We start from the raw sequence: 22,469 nt of genomic DNA on the forward strand, positions 1-22,469 counted from the left end.
CATTGCAGTGGACTAGCACAAACACGGATCCAGTGTAGGATCAACCGGTACATGATGGAACCGCGCAATATAATTCATAGGTGATACATATCTGTGTGCATCAACTGTAAGAACTTCCTGCTTGATTTGGCAGATCTATAACAAGGGTGAAATACTTGGAGCGTTTCTACTTTCAATCTGTTGAATGAAATGCTGGAGTAGCTCTAGCTCAAGAAGCATGGACAAGAAGGGAGTTAAAGTAGGATGAAGGGAGTTGAAGTACGATGCTGAAATCTAGCAAAAAAAGAAGCAGGAGAGGAAGCTTGAAGCAGAGGCATGGAGGCGAACAGAGAAAGAAGAGAGGGTGGGGGGAAATGGATAGGAACAGTGTCTATTTAAAGCCAATGGTTTCTTGCAGCAGTGGAGATTATTGACTAAAGAAGGGGACCTTCAGGCCTTCGACGCCATGCTATCCAAGATGAAATCTACGGCGTCTGGGCTTCTTCGGCTTTCTTTGAGGACGGCTTCCTGAATGCTCTTTTGGTGTCTGGTTTAGGCTGGCCTGTGTGCCATGTAAGGCCACTGGCCTTGTAATGATACTTTATCTTCTGCGCGTGATACTTTGTTGGGTGCTGTTGTTGATATACTCTGCCTGGTGGCTTTATCTATAAAGTCGGGCTCTCGCCTTTTCTCTAAAAAAAAGAGTAGAAATTGTCATCCTCATTTTGACAAGAAAGGAGGGGACCCAGCTCCTTTCGTCAGAAAGAAGACAGTGTATCCATCGGAACAGCCAATCGTATTTTACATGTATATATATAGCTAATATGAAACGTTTTCAAGTTATACCAAATCTCTCGCACCAATCTTGAAAATGGAACAGACGGCTCGCGATCCGCCGTTCCATCACGGAACCGCGCAATTTTCCTGATCGGGAGCACTGTCGTATGTCTCGCGCTGCTGTGCATTCTGTCGCGCGCTGCGACTGCCAAAGGTGCGTACGCAAGGGCCAAATCAAACGGCTCATACGGGATGCATCGTGTGGCTGCGGGACCACCGGCCAACCTGGTGTAATGAAGATTTTCCTAACCAGATCGGTATTCCATTGATGCGTATCCTCGTCCAGTAGATCGGCAAATAACTGCACCGGGTCATTTAACATACTGCATAATGGTTTCATAGTAGTGGTGCCCCCGATCCACTGATCATGCTATATCTCAGTGGTCCTTCCATCACCCACTCGACGAACCAGCCCTTGCTGAAGAGGTTCCCCCCCTTGAATTATCGCACGCCACGTTGTCGATGAACTCGTCAGACACCCGGCCCGGAGAAAATCACCAGTGGATGCTCCCTTCATTTCATAATATAGTATGCCCGTGCTTCTCAAGGTTCAAGTTTAACCGTAAATTTAACCAATAAGACCAACTGCGGCGGGAGCAAAAATTATATCCTTAAATTCATATCAAAAATATGAATTCAGTGGTATAATTTTTGTTCCTATCACAGTCAGTCTCGTTGGTTGAATTTACGGTCGAAGTTGAATTAAAAAACGCAGATGCACTACATTGTGGAATGGAGACTTTCTCCGTAAAGAAATATAAAAGCGTTTAGATCACTATTTTTATAGAGAGGTACCTTTTAACACGCACGCACAAGTTGTCTGAATTGACTAACAGCCTCCAAACTTGCTTAGCAACCATTGCATCATTCAAGATCTCTAGGTATCAAAAGCCTAGACCACCTTCAGATTTTAAAATAGACATCTTTGACCAAGATTGCCAATGCATACCCTCTTGTCAAGTGACCTAGCCTCCATTGCATCATTCAAGGTCTCTAGGTATCGAAAGCCTAGACCACCTTTAGATTTCGAAATAGACATCTTTGACCAAGATTGCCAATGCATACCCTCTTGTCAAGTGACCCAACCCACCAATACTTGAACATGACTATCGGGCCAACTCCACCGCGCGACCCCAAACGAACGTCTGTTTTTGCTCGGATTCTGTCAGTTTGGGTAGCGCAATGGGGTCGTGTCCCAGCCGTTTCTGGGATGCGGTAGCCGTGCGCCCAACGCGCGAACGCATCCCGGCCGCATCCTATCTGCGTACTTTTTTCTTTGCAAGCCCTTAAACTTCTTTTCATCATTCATTCTTGGTACATGGGAATACATCACCAAATTTTGACTAGAAAAGCAAGACCAAAGAAAACAAGAACCACAAGAATACATTTTAGAAGATATCCAACTTCCATAACTGCTCCTGTAAGTTGGATTAGTGCCTTCTCGATGCATTCATTGTTGATCTGCGGAGGAGCCGCCTCCATCTTGCGTGTTTCTTTCTTCTTCGAGTCTAAAGAAGTAGAGGTTGCTTCCTCGCATCTAGTCTCGTGTCTAGCCTCTAATCTAGCAACAAGTGCAATTATCTCATCTACAGCCTCTATGCTAGCTAAAAGTACACGAACATCTACTAAATTACGCTCTATCAATATATCAATGCACTCTTCTTCTCAATACCAAAACTTGCATCCATTCTACACAACAAAATTTGAAGTCAGCACAACTAGTCAAACCTAGAGCACAAACCGAAGCTAAAAAGAGCACATACCCCATCGTTTAAGCACTTGATGAACACTCACCTGGGATGTTCCGGCGTTGTCGCACTTAATGAGCGGCAACGGTGCGCCGACGAGCTTTTGGGCTAGCACCGAGCCCGGCCGACCGCCATTCATGTATCTGCCGGCGGACCATCAACGGTGTAGATCCGAGCGGCTAGAGGAGGAGCCACTGCCTGCATATGGCCTTGCGGCCTAGTGCCCGGCCAGTCCATGGCGTGACGCGACCTTCCACAGCCGGGCGAGATCAAAATAGGTGACCGTAATTGGGTAGCTCGAGGGCGCCGAGGGGAAGGGCTGGGCGAGCGCACGTCCGAGCTGCACAACTACAATGGCAGCAGCAATGGCGGCGGCGGCGAGGGAAAAGTGGGGAAGAGTGAAGGGCGTGCGGCCGGAGGAAGGGAGGGGGCGAATAGAAAAAAACGCCCCTGTGCCACCGATGGGCGGGCTAGGGGAGGGACACGCGCAGACGGCCCGCGCGTCTGCGTGCTATCTGTTTCACCCCAAAAGCGGCGCAAACTTGGACCGGGGATGGGTCGAAAGCGGACAGAAAACAGATGAAAATCCGTTTGCGCCCACGCGCTGGGCCATCTGGTTCGTCCATTTCACCCCAAACGGACGCGCGCGGACAAGATGTGGCCGCGCGGTCCGTTTGCGCCCACGCGCTGGGCCGTCTGGTTCATCCATTTCACCCCAAACGGACGCGCGCGGACAGAATGGGGTCGCGCGGTGGAGTTGGCCTCATGACTTTGCAGCATAAACCTTTTGTGAATGTAAGACAACTCATGGAGTAGGCCGGTAGTGCTTGGACCACTGCTTTGAGGTGAACCTCCCTTCCTGCACAAGACGCATTCCTGTGACTCCATCCTGGACTCTTGATCTTGCAGACTCAACAATATGTTCAAAGTTCTGTTTTGTGATCCTCCCTGTTGCAGTCGGTAGACCAAGATACTTCTCTGCTAGGGCCTCTCTCTAAATTTGCAAACAGTTTCGAACAACCCTTCTAATAGATGCTCAACAATTCAGGATGAAGAAAATCGAGTTTTTTTTTGTTGCACTCTGACCTGAGCCAATGCTATAGGCATTGAGAATATCATTCGAGCGGTTTGCACTTCACCCATCTGCCTTCATGAGCACCAGACACTCATCTGCAAACAAAAGATGTGACACCCATGGAGATCAAAGAGATCAAAGCCCCGCTTTAATTCCTCTGTCCACCTAGGCTCCATAATTCTTAAGCATACATGATAATCCTTCTCCATAAGAGTAGAAACAAGTAGGTAGATATGGGATCCCTTGCCTGGTCCCTCTTGAAGGACGAAAAGAGGGTAACAATTCACCATTAACCTTCACTTGGAAGCTAACTGAGATGACACACTTCATCACAAGAGATAACCAATCTTCAGAGAAGCCCAGGCAGTGCATAATTGCCTGCAAATACTCCCACTCAACGCGGTCATATGCTTTCATCATATCAATCTTGATTGCACACCAACCTTGCTTCCCCTTCTTTCTTTTGATGGCATCGATGCATTCGTAAGCCGTCAAAAAATTATCAGTTATGAGCCTCCCCGGCACAAAGGCACTTTGCTCTTCTGCAATGATTTCATCTAAAATCTCGCGGAGACGATTAGCCAAAACTTTGGAACAAATCTTATATATATGACATTACAAAGAGAAATAGGCCTATACTGGGTAATATTACTATGATTACATGGAAGTGGGAAATGCAGAGTAGGCCTATTTCTCTTTGTAATGTCATCCCACTTCCACGTAATCATAGGAGAACATTGTAACTGAACTTACATCCAGCCTGAACTACATATTCAAAAGCTCCATAAGCTTTCACCTTGAGGCGGGGCACATTGTCTGCTGGCCGGAAACTAAAGCTAGCATAGATTTTCTGACTTTCTGCTCACAACTATCCTCAGTGAATTGGATTGAAGTGACTGATTCTACGGTACACTTTGGAGAGTTGTTCCGTGCAGACATCTCTGGTCGTGCAAGGACCACACATTAGGTATATCACGTTGCCCAGGGGCCTCACATAGATATCATCCTCTTCTCGAAGTTGCTGGATCAGGGATCTCGCATACAACGACGCATACCTGCCAGAAATGATGATTAAGGGAATATTACATAAGAGCAAGAGCAGTCCAGTCATAGTACACTTAGTGTTTTATAATCAAATAAAGTAGTGAATTCGTCCCTAACTGAATTGTTTAGCATCTTGTACTTCACTAGGTATTTAGTTTTTTTCTTCTCTTGTTCCCTTGTACAATCTTGATGTTTTGGCTTTAACTGATAGAGTTCCAGCTAGTTCTTTGGGTTCTTATAATTTGAAACTGAATTTGCAAGAAATCTAGACATGGCTTCACCAGAATAGAGGACAAGGTATCATGGAGAATCAAAAAACAATCAAGTTTTCATCCAATGAGTGGAGAGAATGATGCGTGCTTATGACATCATTGTTGTCTCATATCCTCGTTCAACTGGGGGTACAAATTGCTAGAAAAAAGTAAGTAATATAGATATGAAGCATTTAATGGACTGGGAACTGAATGATAGCAGTTGTTCTCTCATGCTACAAGTACCAACTATGCAATGTCCAAGATTGGATGAAGGAAGGGGCTGAGCTGGACTGTTCACTGTCCAGGTTTCAGTATTTTGGGCCAAAAAGAAGAATGGTGTATTATATAGGCCGTGGCACAACGGCTGGATCAGGTAGGTACAACAGAAACTCCTATCTGTAGGGCGCCATGCGTGGTGACCGGGTGCTGGGCGCAGGACTTGATTGATTGAGTGGAGCTGGCGACGTGGGCGAGGATGAGGCATTCCTACACAAAAAAGCATACACATCCCTTGTATACTTGGGCTGGGCCAGGGCTAGAGCCCTCCTAGCCCTGGGCCTAGGCATGTCCATGCAATATGATTTGCTTAAATTCACTAATCTTTACAACACTGGCTATCATTCAACTAAAGTTAGCTGAGGCAGATCCAGGACTCACAGCGGTCACATATCAACACAATTCAGTCAATGGAAAAAATCAGGACATCAATACATCTACATGTACTAGGGTGTTTGACATTTCAGTTACATGTAAACGCTCTTATTATACTGCACTTTGAGTCATACAGCACCTTACTATAGATACTCTACAGCAAAGAGCAAAAAAGGGATGCTCTAGAGAAAATTGGATTCCATAGCAACTAAACAGGTCCTGATATGAAAGGCGGCACCAGGGGCAGAACAGGAGGGCGAGTGACATGTCATGCATGGCAACCATATGTTTGTGAGTAGGATCGTGAGGGTGGGGTGGCCCAGTGAGTGTCTTCTTTTTCTCAAACAGATCCAAGCTATGTGCATATCATTTTGGGAGTGGTTCGCAAACAAGTCCATGTTCTTGTTAATGAAAAATGCCATATTTTGTTTTGTGCGTGTGTCTATGGGCGTGCATGCGGGTGTCTTTAAGAAAAGTGATTTTTCCTCTTCACTGAAGAAGTTTAAGGTAAATTTTTCCAAGATACCATCAATGAAACAAATTAATGACTATCAAGAGTATCATACCCGGCATCAGATCCCTCGGCCTGCAGCTCAATTGCACACAGAGTTCCCAAGGAGACTACTCTCTTTACATTTGGCAGTGACGATAACTGGTTCACAAGTGTGCCATCCCATAGCTGCAAATTTTGGTAGACATTAGAACTGTAAAACTACATCTACGAATTGACAGAACATAGCATTAGCAAAGAAATTTCTTACATTAACAAAGATACTTCATATATATATATATATATATATATATATATATATATATATATATATATATATATATATATATATATAGTGTGACTATTCATTACCCAGGGTGCAGAATAAATTATTTTTCACTCGAGGTAATCTTACGATCGCTTCCTAAATAAATTCGTTTACAATATAAATAGTTACATGTATATTGATTCAATATGTAAAATTTGGTATAAAAAATAAAAAAAAGGTTATAAGACCGGAAAAAAATCACATTTTATGTATGTTTTACACTATGTTCTTACATTCGTAATTTTACGTAACATAAAATATTTTTTTACGGCGAGTACATATTTTTTTACGTTCTCTTTTTATGTATGAAACAAGACAAAATTTACGAAACGTAAAAATACGTTGCATTGATGTCAAATTAGAGAGGGGGTGAAGAATAACCATTTCTCACCCAGGGTGACAAATAGCGCGACCCTATATATATGCCCAAAGCACATCAACCTGTGAACCCACCATTAATTTTGTAACAAAAAAGGAGTAAGATAATAATATCACATGTTATGATGGAACAGATTGAAGGACATATACGCCCGTTAAGGAGTTTTTGTGCTAGTGACAAGGTGATTATAGGACTAATCATTTTCTTGAGTATATACTAAATGATTTAGACATTTAGTCCATTCGGAGAGAAGCACGCATAGTTGCAGACACCCCACTCAAAAAGGTTAAAATAAGATGGTCGTTTATTTCTGGCTATGATTTCTTTATTTTGAGTCATGGGAAAAGCCACACTATTAAGATGGGGTATGCTTTGGATGACGTGTTGGAATCAACTATATTTAAATAAACAATATACAGCCACAATCCCATTAAAAAACCTCGGAGAGCGCCTTTAAAAGGCTGCTCGTTGAGCCACTGGAGCGGCCCGGAGTCTGGACTCGCCCAGAAATCACCTAGGGACCGGACTGGAACTCCGGGCACTCAGAGGGTCCGGACAGGTCCAGTACCTTCTGGGCTCACTCGAAAGTCACCCAGAGCCTGGCCTAGAGCCCCTGGGCAGTTCTGTACGTGGCCCAACTAGTAGGTATTAGAGGGACCCTGTTTAAAAACCCTTCCCCACAAGGAAGGGAAGGACTCCACTATCTCTCCACCATTGTTGTGACCTTCCAAAAGCTTGAGATCTCCTTCCATGGTGCTCCACCCTTGCCACAAATTTAGGGGAAGATAGATGATATCTCGATCTACAGTTCTGCAACAACAACAACATCGCCTTTAGTCCCAAACAAGTTGGGGTAGGCTAGAGGTGAAACCCATAAGATCTCGCTACCAACTCATGGTTCTGGCACATGGATAGCAAGCTTCCACGCACCCCTGTCCATGGCTAGTTCCTTGGTGATACTCCATCCTTCAGATCTCTCTTTACGGACTCCTCACATGTCAAGTTCAGTCTACCCCGACCTCTCTTGACATTATCAGCACGCTTTAGCCGTCCACTATGCACCGGAGCTTCTGGAGGCCTGCGCGGAATATGCCCAAACCATCTCAGACAATGTTGGACAAGCTTCTCTTCAATCGGTGCTACCCCAACTCTATCTCGTATATCATCATTCCGGACTCGGTCCTTCCTCGTGTGACCACACATCCATCTCAACATGCGCATCTCCGTCACACCTAACTGTTGAACATGTCGCCTTTTAGTTCTAACAAACCAATTTGAGAAAGTTGATTCCTGTTAAGCTTCATGCACTAGCCAACGCAACCAAAAGTCCAAACTTATGGAAAGGGCTAGGCAATCCACATATGCACTGCAACAATTCCCACTGAATCCCTTGTGGATCTTGTTACTCTTGGAATTGTGGGGACTCCTAGAAGGATACTTGGTATTCCAACGCCTCTCCAGCGAAGATTAGCACTCCCCCAAAGTGTGAACTTGGGATAAATCATTCGTCTCCGACTTAAGGTAATTTCATATTACTGTGATGCACATTTAGTTGAGTGGCCAACATGCTAATAATGGAGAGAGTACCGAAGCTTCTAAGACACAAAGACACATTGCTGACCATTTCCTCCATAAATCTATACAAGTTCATTCAATTAAAATTCATTACCTCCTTGAGCTTCATACGATCAAAATCGAGATTTGAATTTGTGGATGGATCTCTAAACCATTGGATAGCTTTTACTGCCGCAGAACATCCCATGGCATGAGCAGTGTAGGAATGGCCATGTAAAAGCGCTGTAAGCTGGACACATTATAAAAACTTATGAGTGCCTCCAGCCCCATATTTACTGTAATCATTTTCCGCATAACATAAAAAATGATGTTCTTAGTTTATTGAAGCCTGAGCACACAGAAACACATCCAAAATATACCTTAGAGTCACTTTTGAAGGCCTCAAAAACTGCTTCTGTTGTTACCGTTGCAGCTAAGGGTACTATCCCACCAGTCATCAATTTAGCATAGCATGCAACATCAGGTAAGCAGCCGAGCAACTCTGAAGCAGACTGAGAAAGAAAGAAGTTGTCATGATTTCTGGAAGGCGTGAGCTAACTTTTATCATGTATTATCCGCGAAGATTGTTGCGATCTGTTACCTCCACACCAAGACGCCAGAACCCTGTAAAGACCTCATCGAATATGACAGGTATTTTTCGGTCTCTACACTCATGGACAAGTACTCGCTGGAAAAGTGGATCTATCATGTGCATTCCCCCAGCACCTTGTATCACTGCATGACTAGGAGTTAACGAGGATCAAACATTACAGCAACATACGAAGCAGAAAAAAAAAACAAGCAATTATACAGTTCCTACATGTACATACCAACAAACGGGAGAACAAAAACTTGTGTGGAGTAAGCACATACTCTCACCTCTAGCCGACTGTGTGACGCAAGGTTTTCAGAATCTCAATTCTGGCATATGATTCTGCGTTTCTGCAACCCTAGATTGGCACAGCGACCCTAACAGTTCTGCATTATTTCTAAGATTTGTGATCCTAGATTCTAAATCGATTATATGATGTGTGATCCTACCATGGGACCTCCAATTCAACTCAATATAAATCAAGGCATATGTCAAACAGTGAATATCCAAGCAGTTCACTCGGCTGATGGAGAACAATGTACTTGCCTGGTTCTATAATAAGTGCTGCAATATGCTCTGTGTTACTTGACACGGAATATTCTGAAAGTTGTTGGGATATGTAGGTTGAGTATAAATCAGCTGCAGCTGATGAGTCCCTACTATTGCAAAAGACTTCAGCTAGTGAAGGAAAACCTGCAATTTCAGTTGTCAGTCCAAATATATAAGTTATGTTAAAATTACACATATATAATCTGACTTCTCAAACGAGTTACCGACATTTATCACCAGGGCTCAGATGACAGTTCTGTATCGACGGGGGCAAAGAAAGTGCGCATGTCCCATTTCTTATGAACACTGTTGGAGGATCTAGAAAAAGTCCCCGCCCAGAATACCTGCAGAAAAACCCTTAAATGAGAGATTCCACATTTACTTATTTTGAAACTGATAGCAAGAAAGGGGCTTAGAGGAACAGCAGTTCTATGTCTTGATAGAAATATGTACTGTGTCTGCAGACAAATCAAGATATGAAAGGGAAACAGTAGTGCAAAAAAATGGCAATAGTTGGGAAAGACAGTCATCAGAAAAAGGTGTGGATATTTCTAAGCATGCAGGATATGAGTGAAACTGAACTTGATGCATACCATGGCTGCTGAAGGAACGATGTATAGGCTGATGGAGCTTGAGCTTCCATAGCACCCAGGGTATCACCATGATATGAACCTTTTAGAGCAAGGACCTAGAGATCAAAGAATTCAATTAATATGTCAACATATAAGAAGGGACGAAAATGAGGATTTAGATATTTCTGGTCCAGACTACCTTGTTTGCCTCTAGATATAGTTATGAATTACTGACCAATGAGAACAAACAAGTTGGACATTGTGAGGAACTAAATTACACAGTGGTAAATAATGAAACCAGGCAAAAACATCATTGATTCTTCATAATACTATGAATATAGGAGTTGTTTTTATGGAGTGTTTGAATCTAGTCGAAACTGAAATTAATTTTAACGATCCAAATCCCAGGCCTCTCGTATATAAAAGGACCTTTAGAGTTATGAGTTTTATTACCCTATTCATGAATTTGGAGTTCTATTCACCTAATTTTCCAAATTCCGCATGTTAACAACTGTAGATGACCACAGCATCCACCATGCAGTGTGTAAGCCCTACATCAGTCACCAGTGCCATCAGCAGAAGTGAAGGTTCTTAGGTGTGACAGAAGTTTTGGAAGATGGTGAGGACAGAAGTATAGATGTGACATTTGACAATGACTTAAGAAGGAAATGGGGGTCAGTAAGCCAAATAAAAGAGTTCGAGGGGTACGTTTGCCAGTGTTGATAGCATATGTGGGGTCCTCGCAAGTGGCTGATTCCAGAAATTGGCTGGAATCCCTAAATGGCTATGGGTCTGCAGCATAAGTTTCCAATCACATACCACACCTCTCCAAATCTACCATGCTCAGTAAGGTGTTAGTACATCTATATTTCTCAGAGATATCCCAATGTCCAGTTGATATGTGCAATGAGCGAGGTTGATGCTCTAATGGTTCAAAAGGAAGATTGGACTAATTAGATTAGTTTCACGCCACTGTCCAGTTTGAGAATAAGACCACAAGATCTTTCCCATGGATGTGAGCAACAGGATCAAGTACATCTCAAATATGGGAGAATTTGCCCAAGCGCTTGGATTGGAAGGATCTAACAATCCTAGATACAAGTCTATCCATAAGAGGCCAAAGTTGTCCACTAAAGATATGAAGTGTCTCTACAAGGAGAAAATACCTGCAAAGAACTATTGGAAAACCACAGGTCTTCTTCCCAGACTTTACACTTCGAACTACCTGCTAAGATTGACTCTTGATCCAAACGTAGATGACACAACCAACATTAGAGGGCACCCAATGAAGCTAATGGCCAACCTTGATAAGGTTACTCCATTCAATCTCATGGAATACATATGTGAGTGCATAAGAGAGGCTTCACAAGATCAATCAAGAAGTTGCCCATTTGCTCCTTATAGTCAAAAGCTTATAGATCATGTGGTGCAAGATCGAAAGTTCAAGACAGATCGTGTGCACATGGTTTACAATCCTGAGAAAGAGAAGCCCACGTTGAAGACGAGGAAGCTCCACCTTCTAAAGAAATTCCTCAAGTGAAGATTCAAGATGAAGGAGAAGGAATTTCATCTGCTGCTCCTAAGCCACCACTCTTTTCACAATCTACCAACTTGACCGTTCAAATCCCCATTAGGGTACCGAATTAAGGTATTTAGCGTTTGCTACTCTTTGCCATAGACACGAAAATCAGTGAGACCTCAGACTTGTACGCGTCATCGAAACCTGACTGCGTTAATCAAGAATTTTGATTTATACCTGCAATTTACATTGCATATCTCCAATTCTCACTTGTTCTTCGGTTGCATGTAGGGATTGATCCTCATGATCAGGTGGACTGTGTTTCCAACACTGTCAATAACCATAGCATAGTTGGTTTAGTGACTGCTAAGGCACACCGCTGAGTGTTCAGTGTAGTTGGGTCATCAAAGTCTCCAACAAAGTCGATACTATCTCATTGAAAGATTGGGACACCTTGTACCTATCACGTGGTATCAGATTTCCAGGTTGCTCGGTGAGATTTTCCAACAAAATTGTACTCAAGATTAACTTTTGTTCTTTATACCTATAGTCCATGAAAAAGCCAAAAACATTAGGGTTAGATCGTCCTGTCCAACCAGTCTGAGCTGTCACAACTTTTCTTTTCAGTGCATTCCATCTTTGAGTTTACGTCTGCATCGTCATGTAGAGCTGTAGGTTTTAGGTTCTAGTCCTTTATAGTTTTGAGTTCTGTTCACACTAGTCACGCCACCGCCACCGCACCATCAGCCCCTCCACTGCCGACTACCGACATCCATCAAATTCCAGTACGTCCCCGCCACCGCCCCTCAGTCATAATCATGCTTCCGGTTGCTTGCATCTTCACTCCGCCCAATTGGATTTTATTTTTTTTGGATCCGACTAGACTAGAACTAGTCTCTGAACACATGATCACCCAAATCCCTACACTATTGGGTAGATCAAGAAAGGAGTGAATATGAGGATCACCAAACAATGCAACCTGCCACTTTCTTTGGGCAAACATTATCGCTCAAATGTGTTGTGTGATGTGGTTGACATGGATGCCAGTCATGTTCTTGGGAGACCTTAGCAATTTGATGTGGATACTACACACAAAGGCAAGAAAAATTCCTACTCTTTTATTTGGAAAAAGAGAAAGATCATTATTCTACGAAACAAAACTAATGGTAATATCTTTAAGGACAGGACGAAGGGAGAAGTATGTTAACTATCTCCCACACCTCTAATGAGTTTATGGAAGACTTGAAGGAGGCAGATTTGTGTGATGCACTTATTGTAAAAGGAGAAGAGCACCCGGTTGTTAAAAATTCCAGCAAAGGTATGTGGCCTATTAGCAGAATTTCATAACATACTTGGGGAGCCACAAGGCCTACCACCGATGAGGGGGATTCAACATAGAATCGACTTAATTCCGGGCGCAAGTCTTCCTAATCTTCCACACTACCGAATGAGCCCAAAAGGCATGATATATTGAATGAGAAAGTGGAGGAATTGCTGCAAAAGGGGCACATTCGAGAAGGTATTAGCTCATGTGTTGTACCAGCCCTGCTCATGCCCAAGAAAGATGGATCTTGGCGAATGTGTATGGATAGTAGTCATTAACAAGATCACCATAAGGTATAGATTCCCTATTCTCCATCTGGACGTATGTTGGATCAACTTAGTGGAGCAAGAGTATTCACAGAGCTAGATTTAAGAAGCAGATATCATCAAATTTGTATCAGACCAGGGGATGCGTGGAAGCTTGCTATCCATGTGCCAGAGCTATGAGTTGGTCGCGGGTTTCACCTCTGGCCTACCCCAACTTGTTTGGGACTAAAGGCTTTGCTGTTGTTGTTGTTTGTCGTATCTGACCCGGGGATGAATGGAAAACAGCCTTCAAAACAAAGGAAGGGTTGTTTGAAGGAAGGCTTTGCTGTTGTTGCTGTTGTTGTTGTTTGTCGTATCTGACCCGGGGATGAATGGAAAACAGCCTTCAAAACAAAGGAAGGGTTGTTTGTGTACATGTATATATACTGGCCTATGGCCTGCTGGAAATACAAGTTGCATATTCCTAACATGGTATTAGAGCCTTAGGGTTTCTTTTTTAGCACGCGCAACTCGTGCTCTCGATCCAATCTATCGTCCACGCAGCCGCCGCCCTTCTTCTCTTGGCCAGCGCTGCTCTTCGGTGCCTTCACCACTGCAGGTCAACCCTGCTCTTGCGCCGTCGCTGTCCCATCTCATCCGCAGGTCCGCCTGCTGCTGCTATCTACCCAGACGCTGGTCAACGCATCTGGCTTCTCGTGTTGGATCTAGCTCGCCGCTGCCTGCCTCAAGCCGCCCGAGCACTTCAGCCCGAGCGATCTCGTCGGCAGATCCACTCCGTCTCCCGCAGATTCGTCCGAGCCGCCAGCAGTTGAGCCACCCGAGCCCTCCCGTCCCGTCCGAGCTGCCCGCAGACGCTCACCCGCCAAGCTCACCTGCTGCTCGATCCATCTGCCGCTTGACGCGCCCGCTGCACGTGGACTCCGCCTCGCGTGGAGCCGTGGGCGTGTTCGACCCGCCTCTTGGTGCTGGACTACTTTTGCTAGTCACGCGTGTGCGCTAGCTGTGTGGTCTTCCGTCTGCCTTTCTGTTGATCAGTGAAAAAAAAATGTCTACGGCGTCCGACTATGTTGCAGTTCCTCGCTGTCCGGTGATCTTTGATGGTACTAACTACACCGAGTTCGTCGGATTTATGCGCATTCATATGTGTGGTATTCGTCTTTGGGGCGTTCTTTCTGGCGAGGTACGTTGTCCCCCGTGTCCGGTTGCTCCTGTGGCTCCTACTCCGTCGATGCCACCGGTTCTTGCTGCTGATGCTGATCAAGCTGCGAAGGATGCAGCTAAGCTTGCAGATGACGCCGCCGTCCATGCTTATGATGAGCAGGTTTTGATTTATGAGGAGGCTCTTCAGACTTATCATGAGGCTCTTTATGCTTACACTCAGTGGCTTGATGAGGATGCCCGTGCCGCAGCTGTTCTCACTGCTAGTGTTCTGCCTCAGTTTGCCTCTGAGTTCTTGGGGCTCCCTACCGTATCTGAGATGTGGACCCGTCTCCGTCAGCGCTATCGGCCCTCTGGTGATGCCTTATATTTGTCTGTGGTCCGGCAGGAACATGCTCTTCAGCAGGGTGACTCCAGTGTTGACGATTTCTATGCACAGAGTTCTGCTATCTGGCGTCAGCTTGATTCTCTCCGCATTGCTGGTTGCCGTACTTGTCAGTGTTGCCAGGCTGTGCGGGCTGATTTGGAGTTTCATCGTGTCTACGAGTTCTTATCTCGGCTCCGTAAGGAGTTTGAGCCCGAGCGTACTCAGTTGTTTGCTCGTGGTCGTATCTCCCTCATGGAGGCGCTTTCTGAGATTCGTGCGGAGGAGACTCGCCTACGTGGTGCTGGTCTACTTGAGGTTCCATCTATGCTTGCTGCTCGAGTTCCTGTTATGTCGCCTGCTGCACCGACCCCATCCCGCTCCAGTGCTCCTCCGCTCTTGCCTACTCCTACGGGCGGCCAGGGTCGGTCTCGTCCTCACTGCGGCTACTGCAATATGGATGGTCATGTTGAGTCTCAGTGCTTCCAGAGGAAGAAACACCTGCGTAAGGCGCGATCATCAGCTTCAGGGACTTCTTCTACTTCGACATCTTCAGCCACCGCCTTGACTGAGCAGGATATTCTGCGACTTAAGCGTCTGCTTGCCGCTTCAGGTTCTCCTTCGACGGGTACTGCAGCTTCTGTGACTGATGCTTCTCGCACTGAGCAACCACCCTCTACACAGTCAGGTACATCCTCGTGGGTTCTGGACTCCGGAGCTTCTTTTCATATGTCTTCTCATTCTTCAAATTTGTCATCTCTTAAATTGCTTGATTTTCCTGTTCATGTACTCACTGCTGATGGTACTCCTATTTCTGTTGCTAGTTGAGGCAATCTTATCACACCTTACTCTGTTAAGAATGCCTTTCTTAATGGTGAGCTGCATGAGGAGGTATACATGCAGCCACCACCTGGGTATTCTGTTCCTGATGGCATGGTATGTCGTCTTCGTCGCTCTCTCTATGGCCTTAAGCAAGCCCCCCGCGCCTGGTTTGAGCGTTTTGCCTTTGTGGTAACTGCCGCTGGTTTTTCAGCGAGTGCTCATGATCCAGCATTGTTTGTCCACCTTTCTCCTCGTGGTCGGACTCTTCATCTTCTCTATGTTGATGACATGATCATCACTGGCGACGACCCCGAGTATATTGCCTTTGTAAAGGCCCATCTTAGTGAGCAGTTTCTTATGTCCGATCTTGGACCTCTTCGCTACTTTCTTGGGATTGAAGTCTCTTCTACCTCTGATGGCTTTTTTATATCCCAGGAAAAGTATATACAGGATCTTCTTACTCGTGCTGCTCTTACCGATGAGCGCATTGTTGAGACTCCCATGGAGCTCAATGTTCACCTCCGTGGTACTGATGGTGACCCCTTGCCTGACCCGACGCGTTATCGTCATCTTGTTGGGAGTCTTGTCTATCTAGCTGTCACTCGTCCGGATATCTCTTATCCAGTTTATATTCTGAGTCAGTTTGTCTCCGCTCCCACTTCGGTTCACTATAGTCACCTCCTTCGTGTTCTCCGATATCTTTGAGGCACGATCTCTCACCGTCTATTCTTTCCTCGCTCTAGTTCTTTACAGCTTTAGGCCTATTCAGATGCTACGTGGGCTAGTGATCCCTTTGATCGCCGTTCACTTTCTGCTTACTGTGTTTTTCTTGGTGGTTCTCTCATTGCCTGGAAGACGAAGAAACAGACTGCAGTTCCCGTTCGAGTGCAGAGGCTAAGTTACAAGCTATGGCTCTTTTGACGACAGAGGTGACTTGGTTACGGTGGTTACTTCAGGATTTTGGTGTTTCTGTTACTACACCTACTCAACTCTTATCTGACAGTACAGGTGCTATTAGCATTGCGCGCGATCCTGTAAAGCATGAGCTCACCAAGCATATTGGTGTTGATGCTTTCTATGTGCGCGCTGGTGTGAAGGATCAGGTTATTGCTCTTCAGTATGTGCCTTCCGAGTTACAGTTGGCGGATTTTCTGATGAAGGCCCAGACTAGAGCGCAGCATGGCTTCTATCTCTCCAAACTCAGTGTTGTTAATCCACCATGAGTTTGAGGGGGGGTGTTAGAGTGTATATATATATAGCCATGTAACCTTTCGTATTTACCCTATTGTATAAGGGGTTTCCTGCATATATTCCACACCTGTACATGTATATATACTGGCCTATGGCCTCCTGGAAATACAAGTTGCATATTCCTAACAGTTTGAATGACTAGTCATGCCATTTGGACTCTCAAATGCACCAAGTACCTTTATCCACCTGATGAGTCAAGTCCTTTGACCCTTCTTATCCCACTTTGTTGTGGTCTATTTCGATGACATCTTGATCTATAGCAAGGATGAGGATGAACACTATGATCACATCCGAAAGGTGCTAGAAGTACTAAGGGAAAATGAGCTCTACGTCAACTTGAAGAAATGTGTTTTCCTGCAAACACAACTTCTTCTCCTAGGATTCATCATAACATGTGACGGTATTCTTGTTGATAACTAAGGTTGAAGCAATCCGAGAATGGCCAACTCCGAAGACCATTTCGTAAGTAAGAAGTTTTCATGGCCTTGCAACTTTCTATAGGCAGTTTGTGAAGAATTTCAGCACTATCATGGCACCAATTACCGAGTGCCTGAAGAAAGGGAGGTTCTAATGGACAGAACCGGCTGAAGTTAGTTTCAATGAGGTCAAGCAAAAACTCTCACAAGCTCCTGTCTTGGTGCTACCTGATTTCAACAAGACTTTTGAGTTGGAGTGTGACGCAAGTGGAGTAGGCATTGAAGCTGTTCTATCTCAAGAAAGGAAGCCCATTGCTTTCTTTAGTGAGAAGTTAAACGAGGCTAGACAGAAATGGAATACTTATCAGCAAGAATTGTATGTCGTTTTTAGAGCTTTGAAAACTTGGGAAGTCTATATGCTGCCTAAAGAGTTTGTCGTCTACACTGACCATCAATCCTTGAAGCATTTTAGAAATAAAGAACATGTTGATCGCATGCTAACAAGATTGGCAGTATATCTGGAGAGGTTTAACTATCTCATCGTGCATAAATCTTGAACGACTAACCGAGTGGCCGATGCTTTGAGTCGTTGCGCATGCCTCTTGACTTCTTCTGAGGTTGAACTTTCAGGCATGGATCAAATAAGGAGTTGTATGAGGATGACGAAGACTTTGGCCATGTTTGGGTAAAACACATCGGGGCTAGCCATTAGGTGATGACTATTTGATGCAAGATAGCAATCTCTTCAAAAATGATCGTTTGTGCATTCCAAGAAGTTCTCTACGTGACAAACTGGTCAAAGAACTCCATTCAAGAGATCTTAGTGGCCATGTTGGACGTGACAAGACTACCGCTAACCTGGAAGCTCGTTACTTTTGGCCACAACTAAAGAGATGCTGGAAAGTTTGTTCAGCGATGCCCGATATCTCAAACTTGCAAAGGCCAAATTCAAAACACAGGGTTATACATGCCTTTGCCTGTTCCTGTTGCTCCATGGGAGGACATCTCTATGGACTTCGTCTTGGGTTTGCCAAGAACAAGACGACGGAGTGATGCCGTGTTTGTGGTCGTGGTCGTGGTCATGGATAGATTCTCTCAGATGGCTCATTTCATCCCGTGCCACAAGACAACGGATGCTCATCATGTGGCAAACCTATTCTTTTGGGAAGTGGTCAGACTTCATGGAGTTCCAAGGTCCATCGTCTCAGACCGTGATAGCAAGTTTCTTGCTGCATTTTGGCTCACTTTGTGAAAGCAATTCAACACTAAATTGAAATTTTCGCACTGCCCATCCACAAACAGATGGACAAACTGAAGTGGTGAACAAATTTTTGGGTAATCTGATCCGGTACATTTGTGGAGAAAGAAAGGGACAATGGGATTTGACTTTATCTCTTGCAGAGTTCTCCTACAATAACTCCAAGCATAGATCAACAGGAAGGAGTCCTTTTTCTGTTGTCTACACTAAAGTTCCAACACATGTGGTGGACCTGGTGAAGCTACCATCAAGGGGAAACTCAAAATCAGCATTGTCCTTTGTTGATAATTACACTGAGTTATTTGAAGAAATTTGTGGTGTTTTGGAAGCACAAAATCAGAAATATAAACAACTTGCTAACTGCAAAAGGAGGCCGAAATCATTCCAAATTGGTGATAAGGTGATGGTCTACGTCCGAAAAGAGAGGCTGCCTTTAGGTGTTAAAGGGAAGCTTAGGCAGCGAAGGTATGGGCCCTTCTCTATTGTCAGGAAGATAAATGATAATGCTTATGCGATAGATCTTCCAAGTGACATGGGTATATCCAACACTTTCAATGTTGCAAACTCGACTCTCTACCATCCAGAAGAAGCGCTCTATGAAGATAACTCGAGGGCTGAGTTCCAAACAACAAGGGAAGAATGATGAGGAACACTAGATGAGGAAAAAGAAAATAAAATAAAATCGTATGTCAGATTTGTTTGGCTACTTCTAGATGCTCCCACGCTACTGTAGTATTTCTTATCTTTTCTACCCTACCTACTATTTTCTAGAGTCCTCTAGTTGTGAGTAGCTATGAGTAGAATGGTGAATCTTAAGTAATGTTTTCTAAAGTGTTCTAACCATTAGTAGAAGTATGTGAAGGCTTCCCAAAGCCCTATAAATAGAGGTCCTCACCTCTAGTTTGTACCCAGACTATGCACCCCCACTACCTACTAGTTAGTTGCACGTGCTTTGCACGTCAATACTTAATCATGCACAATAATAACAAATAACTCAGCAGGGCACGGCTCACACAACATTTTTCCATTTTTCAATGAGTATTGCAAAAAAAAAGGTCCATGAATGTTATAAATAAAGCATAACATAGGAGTGATGATATAATAGACAAATTAGTCATTGTTTATTCAGGTAAAACTGATATATAATTAATTCAAAGATTTTGTTATTTCTTAGTTGTGTGAAATTGCAAATGAGACCAGTCGATTTCACCTAACGTCTGATGCCCGAGATAGGTGCGCTTGCTAGGCCGAGCCAGGAGTGTCGGAACTGGGGACGACGCGAAAAACATCACTGTCGGTGGAGGGGAGTCGTAGGTTGATGGGTTCGGGTGCAATGGGGGTGGCGGGAGCTCGCCGACATGGAATTGGTGAGTTTTAGAGGGAGGCCAAGAGGGCAGAGGAGGTGGAGTCTAGAGGGCAAGGCAGTGCTTTGTTGGGTCAGCGTTGGGCGATGGTTACATAAAGAAGAGAAAGAACACGAAAATGAGGGGGAATATGAAGTTCTAGCCGATGGACCTGAATCGGACTGGGGACAAAACTTACTAAAATAAATTGTTTTTAGGCACGTGACATGTAGGTTGCCCCTAAATGCAACATTTGAGGGAGTTCTTAAATTTCTTTTTGCTTGTCATTTTATCTAGAGATATTTTTCACATGCCCTTTACCCCAGTCAGTGCACGGTGTTAATAAAACCCGAAATAAACCATTTATCTCTTTATCCTATACTTGTGTTACATTCTTTTATTTTTTCCTTTCAGATAGTTTCCAACATGTAAATTTGATCCTTATGTAGGCCCATATAGCGGACGATGTGAACGATACACAGGTGCAACATTAATAAATATTAAAAATATCAATAGAATTTTTTTAAAATATTAAAATAATCACAACTCACTCATCTTAAATCTAACACGAAAATGATAATAAATTATTTTGGGACGTTCTACAATATGCGGTTCGCTTTTTAATCTAAGACACCTATGTGCTTTATGAAATAATTGTATCATCAACATATATTTGTTCAGATATTGGTTTTGATATACAGAAAATCGTCTATTCATATTATGTCCATGATCCTTATGTCAGGCCCATCTGATGAATGTAGTTTGGAAGGTATAAAACTTCAAATTATTTGTCGGGGATAATACATATTTAATTGTGTGCACACATTATTTAAATATAGTTTGATAAGCAATGTAATAATAGAAGAAATGTAAAATTATATTTACCTTAAGAGAAGCATACCTGAAAATAAGAACGGAAAAGCATATTGGCAGGGAGACCAGCAGGACGTTTTTCTTTGCTTTTTTTTACAGCGAACAAATCAACACAGATAGGTGTTCATTTTTTATTATCCAGCCAAATCGTAGAGACTTGAAGCATTTTGAGGTTAGACTTTTTTTGCCTGTAGGTTTCTACCGAGTTGGCCTTTCCTTCGCTTTGCAGGTTGTGCAGAGAATCAGGCAGAGTAGCTATCAATTGTTTTTAATAAAAAGAATCCTCTGGAGCTTACTGGAACGATGCAGAATAGGCACCATATGTTACATGCTCAGTCCCAGTCTGGAGGCTACCATGTGTGCATGCAGGAGCCAACTGCACCATGGCGAATCCCCGGAATAACAGCCGTTGGATTTTCTTATCCAACGGTATATATTGCACCAGAATCCAAGCAAACAAACGTGAGCCATTCGATTGAAACTATCCAACGGTCCATATTGTGAGTTACTCGTATACTATATAGTAGTATAGATAGTATAGATAATAGAACTTGGTGTTGTTATCTAAGATCTTGGACTAGATCTTGCGTTCTAGGAGTTTTGGATTGAACTCCTGCTGCCATATCGGCCCTGTCTCCGCCTCTAGAGTGATATCTAGCGCAGCACGTTGAAGTTGTTCCTTCAACACTTGTGTTGTACACATTGTAGCAGCAAGGTGGAGTTACTCCTCCACAACCTTATGCTGCTCCAGAAACCTAAAAACAATGAGGATAAGTACTTTTAGTATAAGAGCAGCAAACCTTTAACTGAATATTCCTTTCGTTGGTGATACTCTTGTCACTATCGAGTAGAATTCCATGATCAAGTGAAAACTTGCGAAATGCCATCTTCAGAGCTATTTCAATTGCCGTTGATCCATTGTCCGAATAATAAACTCTGGAAGCCCAATCTGACCAACAAATTACAAGGAAGCTATGTGCAATGAACAAAATGTTCCTGAGCAATGTGACTTGAATAACAGGACACTAACAATGAAACAAGAACAACTGAAACATTATTATCTCAGCAAACCAGAAATAATGTTTTTGTGTGGAAAATTTAAAGATCAATATGAGTCAGATAAGCACATATCATTTGTTCACAAATGTGCCCATTTTGTTGTCTCCTTTCTTCAGGTAAGCACAATTATCTACCAATCTACTCCCTCCGTTCCTAAATATATGTCTTTTTAGAGATTTCAATATAGACTACATACGAATGTATATAGACATATTTTACAGTGTAGATTCACTCATTTTGCTCCGTATGTAGTCCATACTGGAATCTCTGAAAAGACTTATATTTAGGAACAGAGGGAGTAGTAATGTTGATAACCAAATTTGGCAATCAATACTTGGAAGGCGAGAAAGAGACAAAAAAAAGGAAGTCACCCATACGGAAAGAGATTATATGGCCAAATCAGATAAACATATGTTAAGATTAGGAATCCTACTCTCCTATGGCAAGACCAGCCGTCTATAGACATGTGAAGGGTGATGGCCGATTGGACAACAAACAATCAAAAGAAATCAATCTAATACTTTATCTTTCATCTACTTCTCCTTTATTGTAGTTTGTTGCTTCTCTTTCTCTTCGTCTTCAACGGCAACAAACCTCGAGGCTGCCAGGCGGACCTAGGACAGCTCATTGCCGCCGCATACCCTAGCGGGGTCCCTCCTGGCAAGACCTCGCCGGTGTGTCTTGCGTATCGCTCTCCTGGTGAGGCTCCTCCAGTGACGACTCTTGTGTATCACGCTCAACGCCAAAGGCACATGGTGACGTAT

At 43.7% G+C, this 22,469-nt stretch overlaps 1 protein-coding gene across 1 annotated transcript in view; it reads right to left on the bottom strand.

The window, feature by feature from the left end:
• Positions 1-4,223: 4,223 nt before the first annotated feature.
• The window catches only part of LOC119316400 (bifunctional dethiobiotin synthetase/7,8-diamino-pelargonic acid aminotransferase, mitochondrial-like), a 26,853-nt gene continuing 8,607 nt past the window's right edge, over positions 4,224-22,469 (bottom strand). Inside the window, exons 6-14 of the mRNA XM_037590720.1 lie at positions 21,447-21,595; positions 10,074-10,168; positions 9,709-9,824; positions 9,478-9,624; positions 8,941-9,074; positions 8,720-8,851; positions 8,455-8,589; positions 6,155-6,267; positions 4,224-4,694 (exon numbers count right to left, since the gene is read on the bottom strand). Coding sequence (XP_037446617.1) covers positions 4,514-4,694; positions 6,155-6,267; positions 8,455-8,589; positions 8,720-8,851; positions 8,941-9,074; positions 9,478-9,624; positions 9,709-9,824; positions 10,074-10,168; positions 21,447-21,595 — 1,202 coding nt within the window. The 3' untranslated portion in view covers positions 4,224-4,513. The remainder of the gene's footprint in view (positions 4,695-6,154; positions 6,268-8,454; positions 8,590-8,719; positions 8,852-8,940; positions 9,075-9,477; positions 9,625-9,708; positions 9,825-10,073; positions 10,169-21,446; positions 21,596-22,469) is intronic.

The sequence above is a fragment of the Triticum dicoccoides genome, chromosome 6A, assembly GCF_002162155.2.
Source record: "Triticum dicoccoides isolate Atlit2015 ecotype Zavitan chromosome 6A, WEW_v2.0, whole genome shotgun sequence".
Taxonomy (NCBI): domain Eukaryota; kingdom Viridiplantae; phylum Streptophyta; class Magnoliopsida; order Poales; family Poaceae; genus Triticum; species Triticum dicoccoides.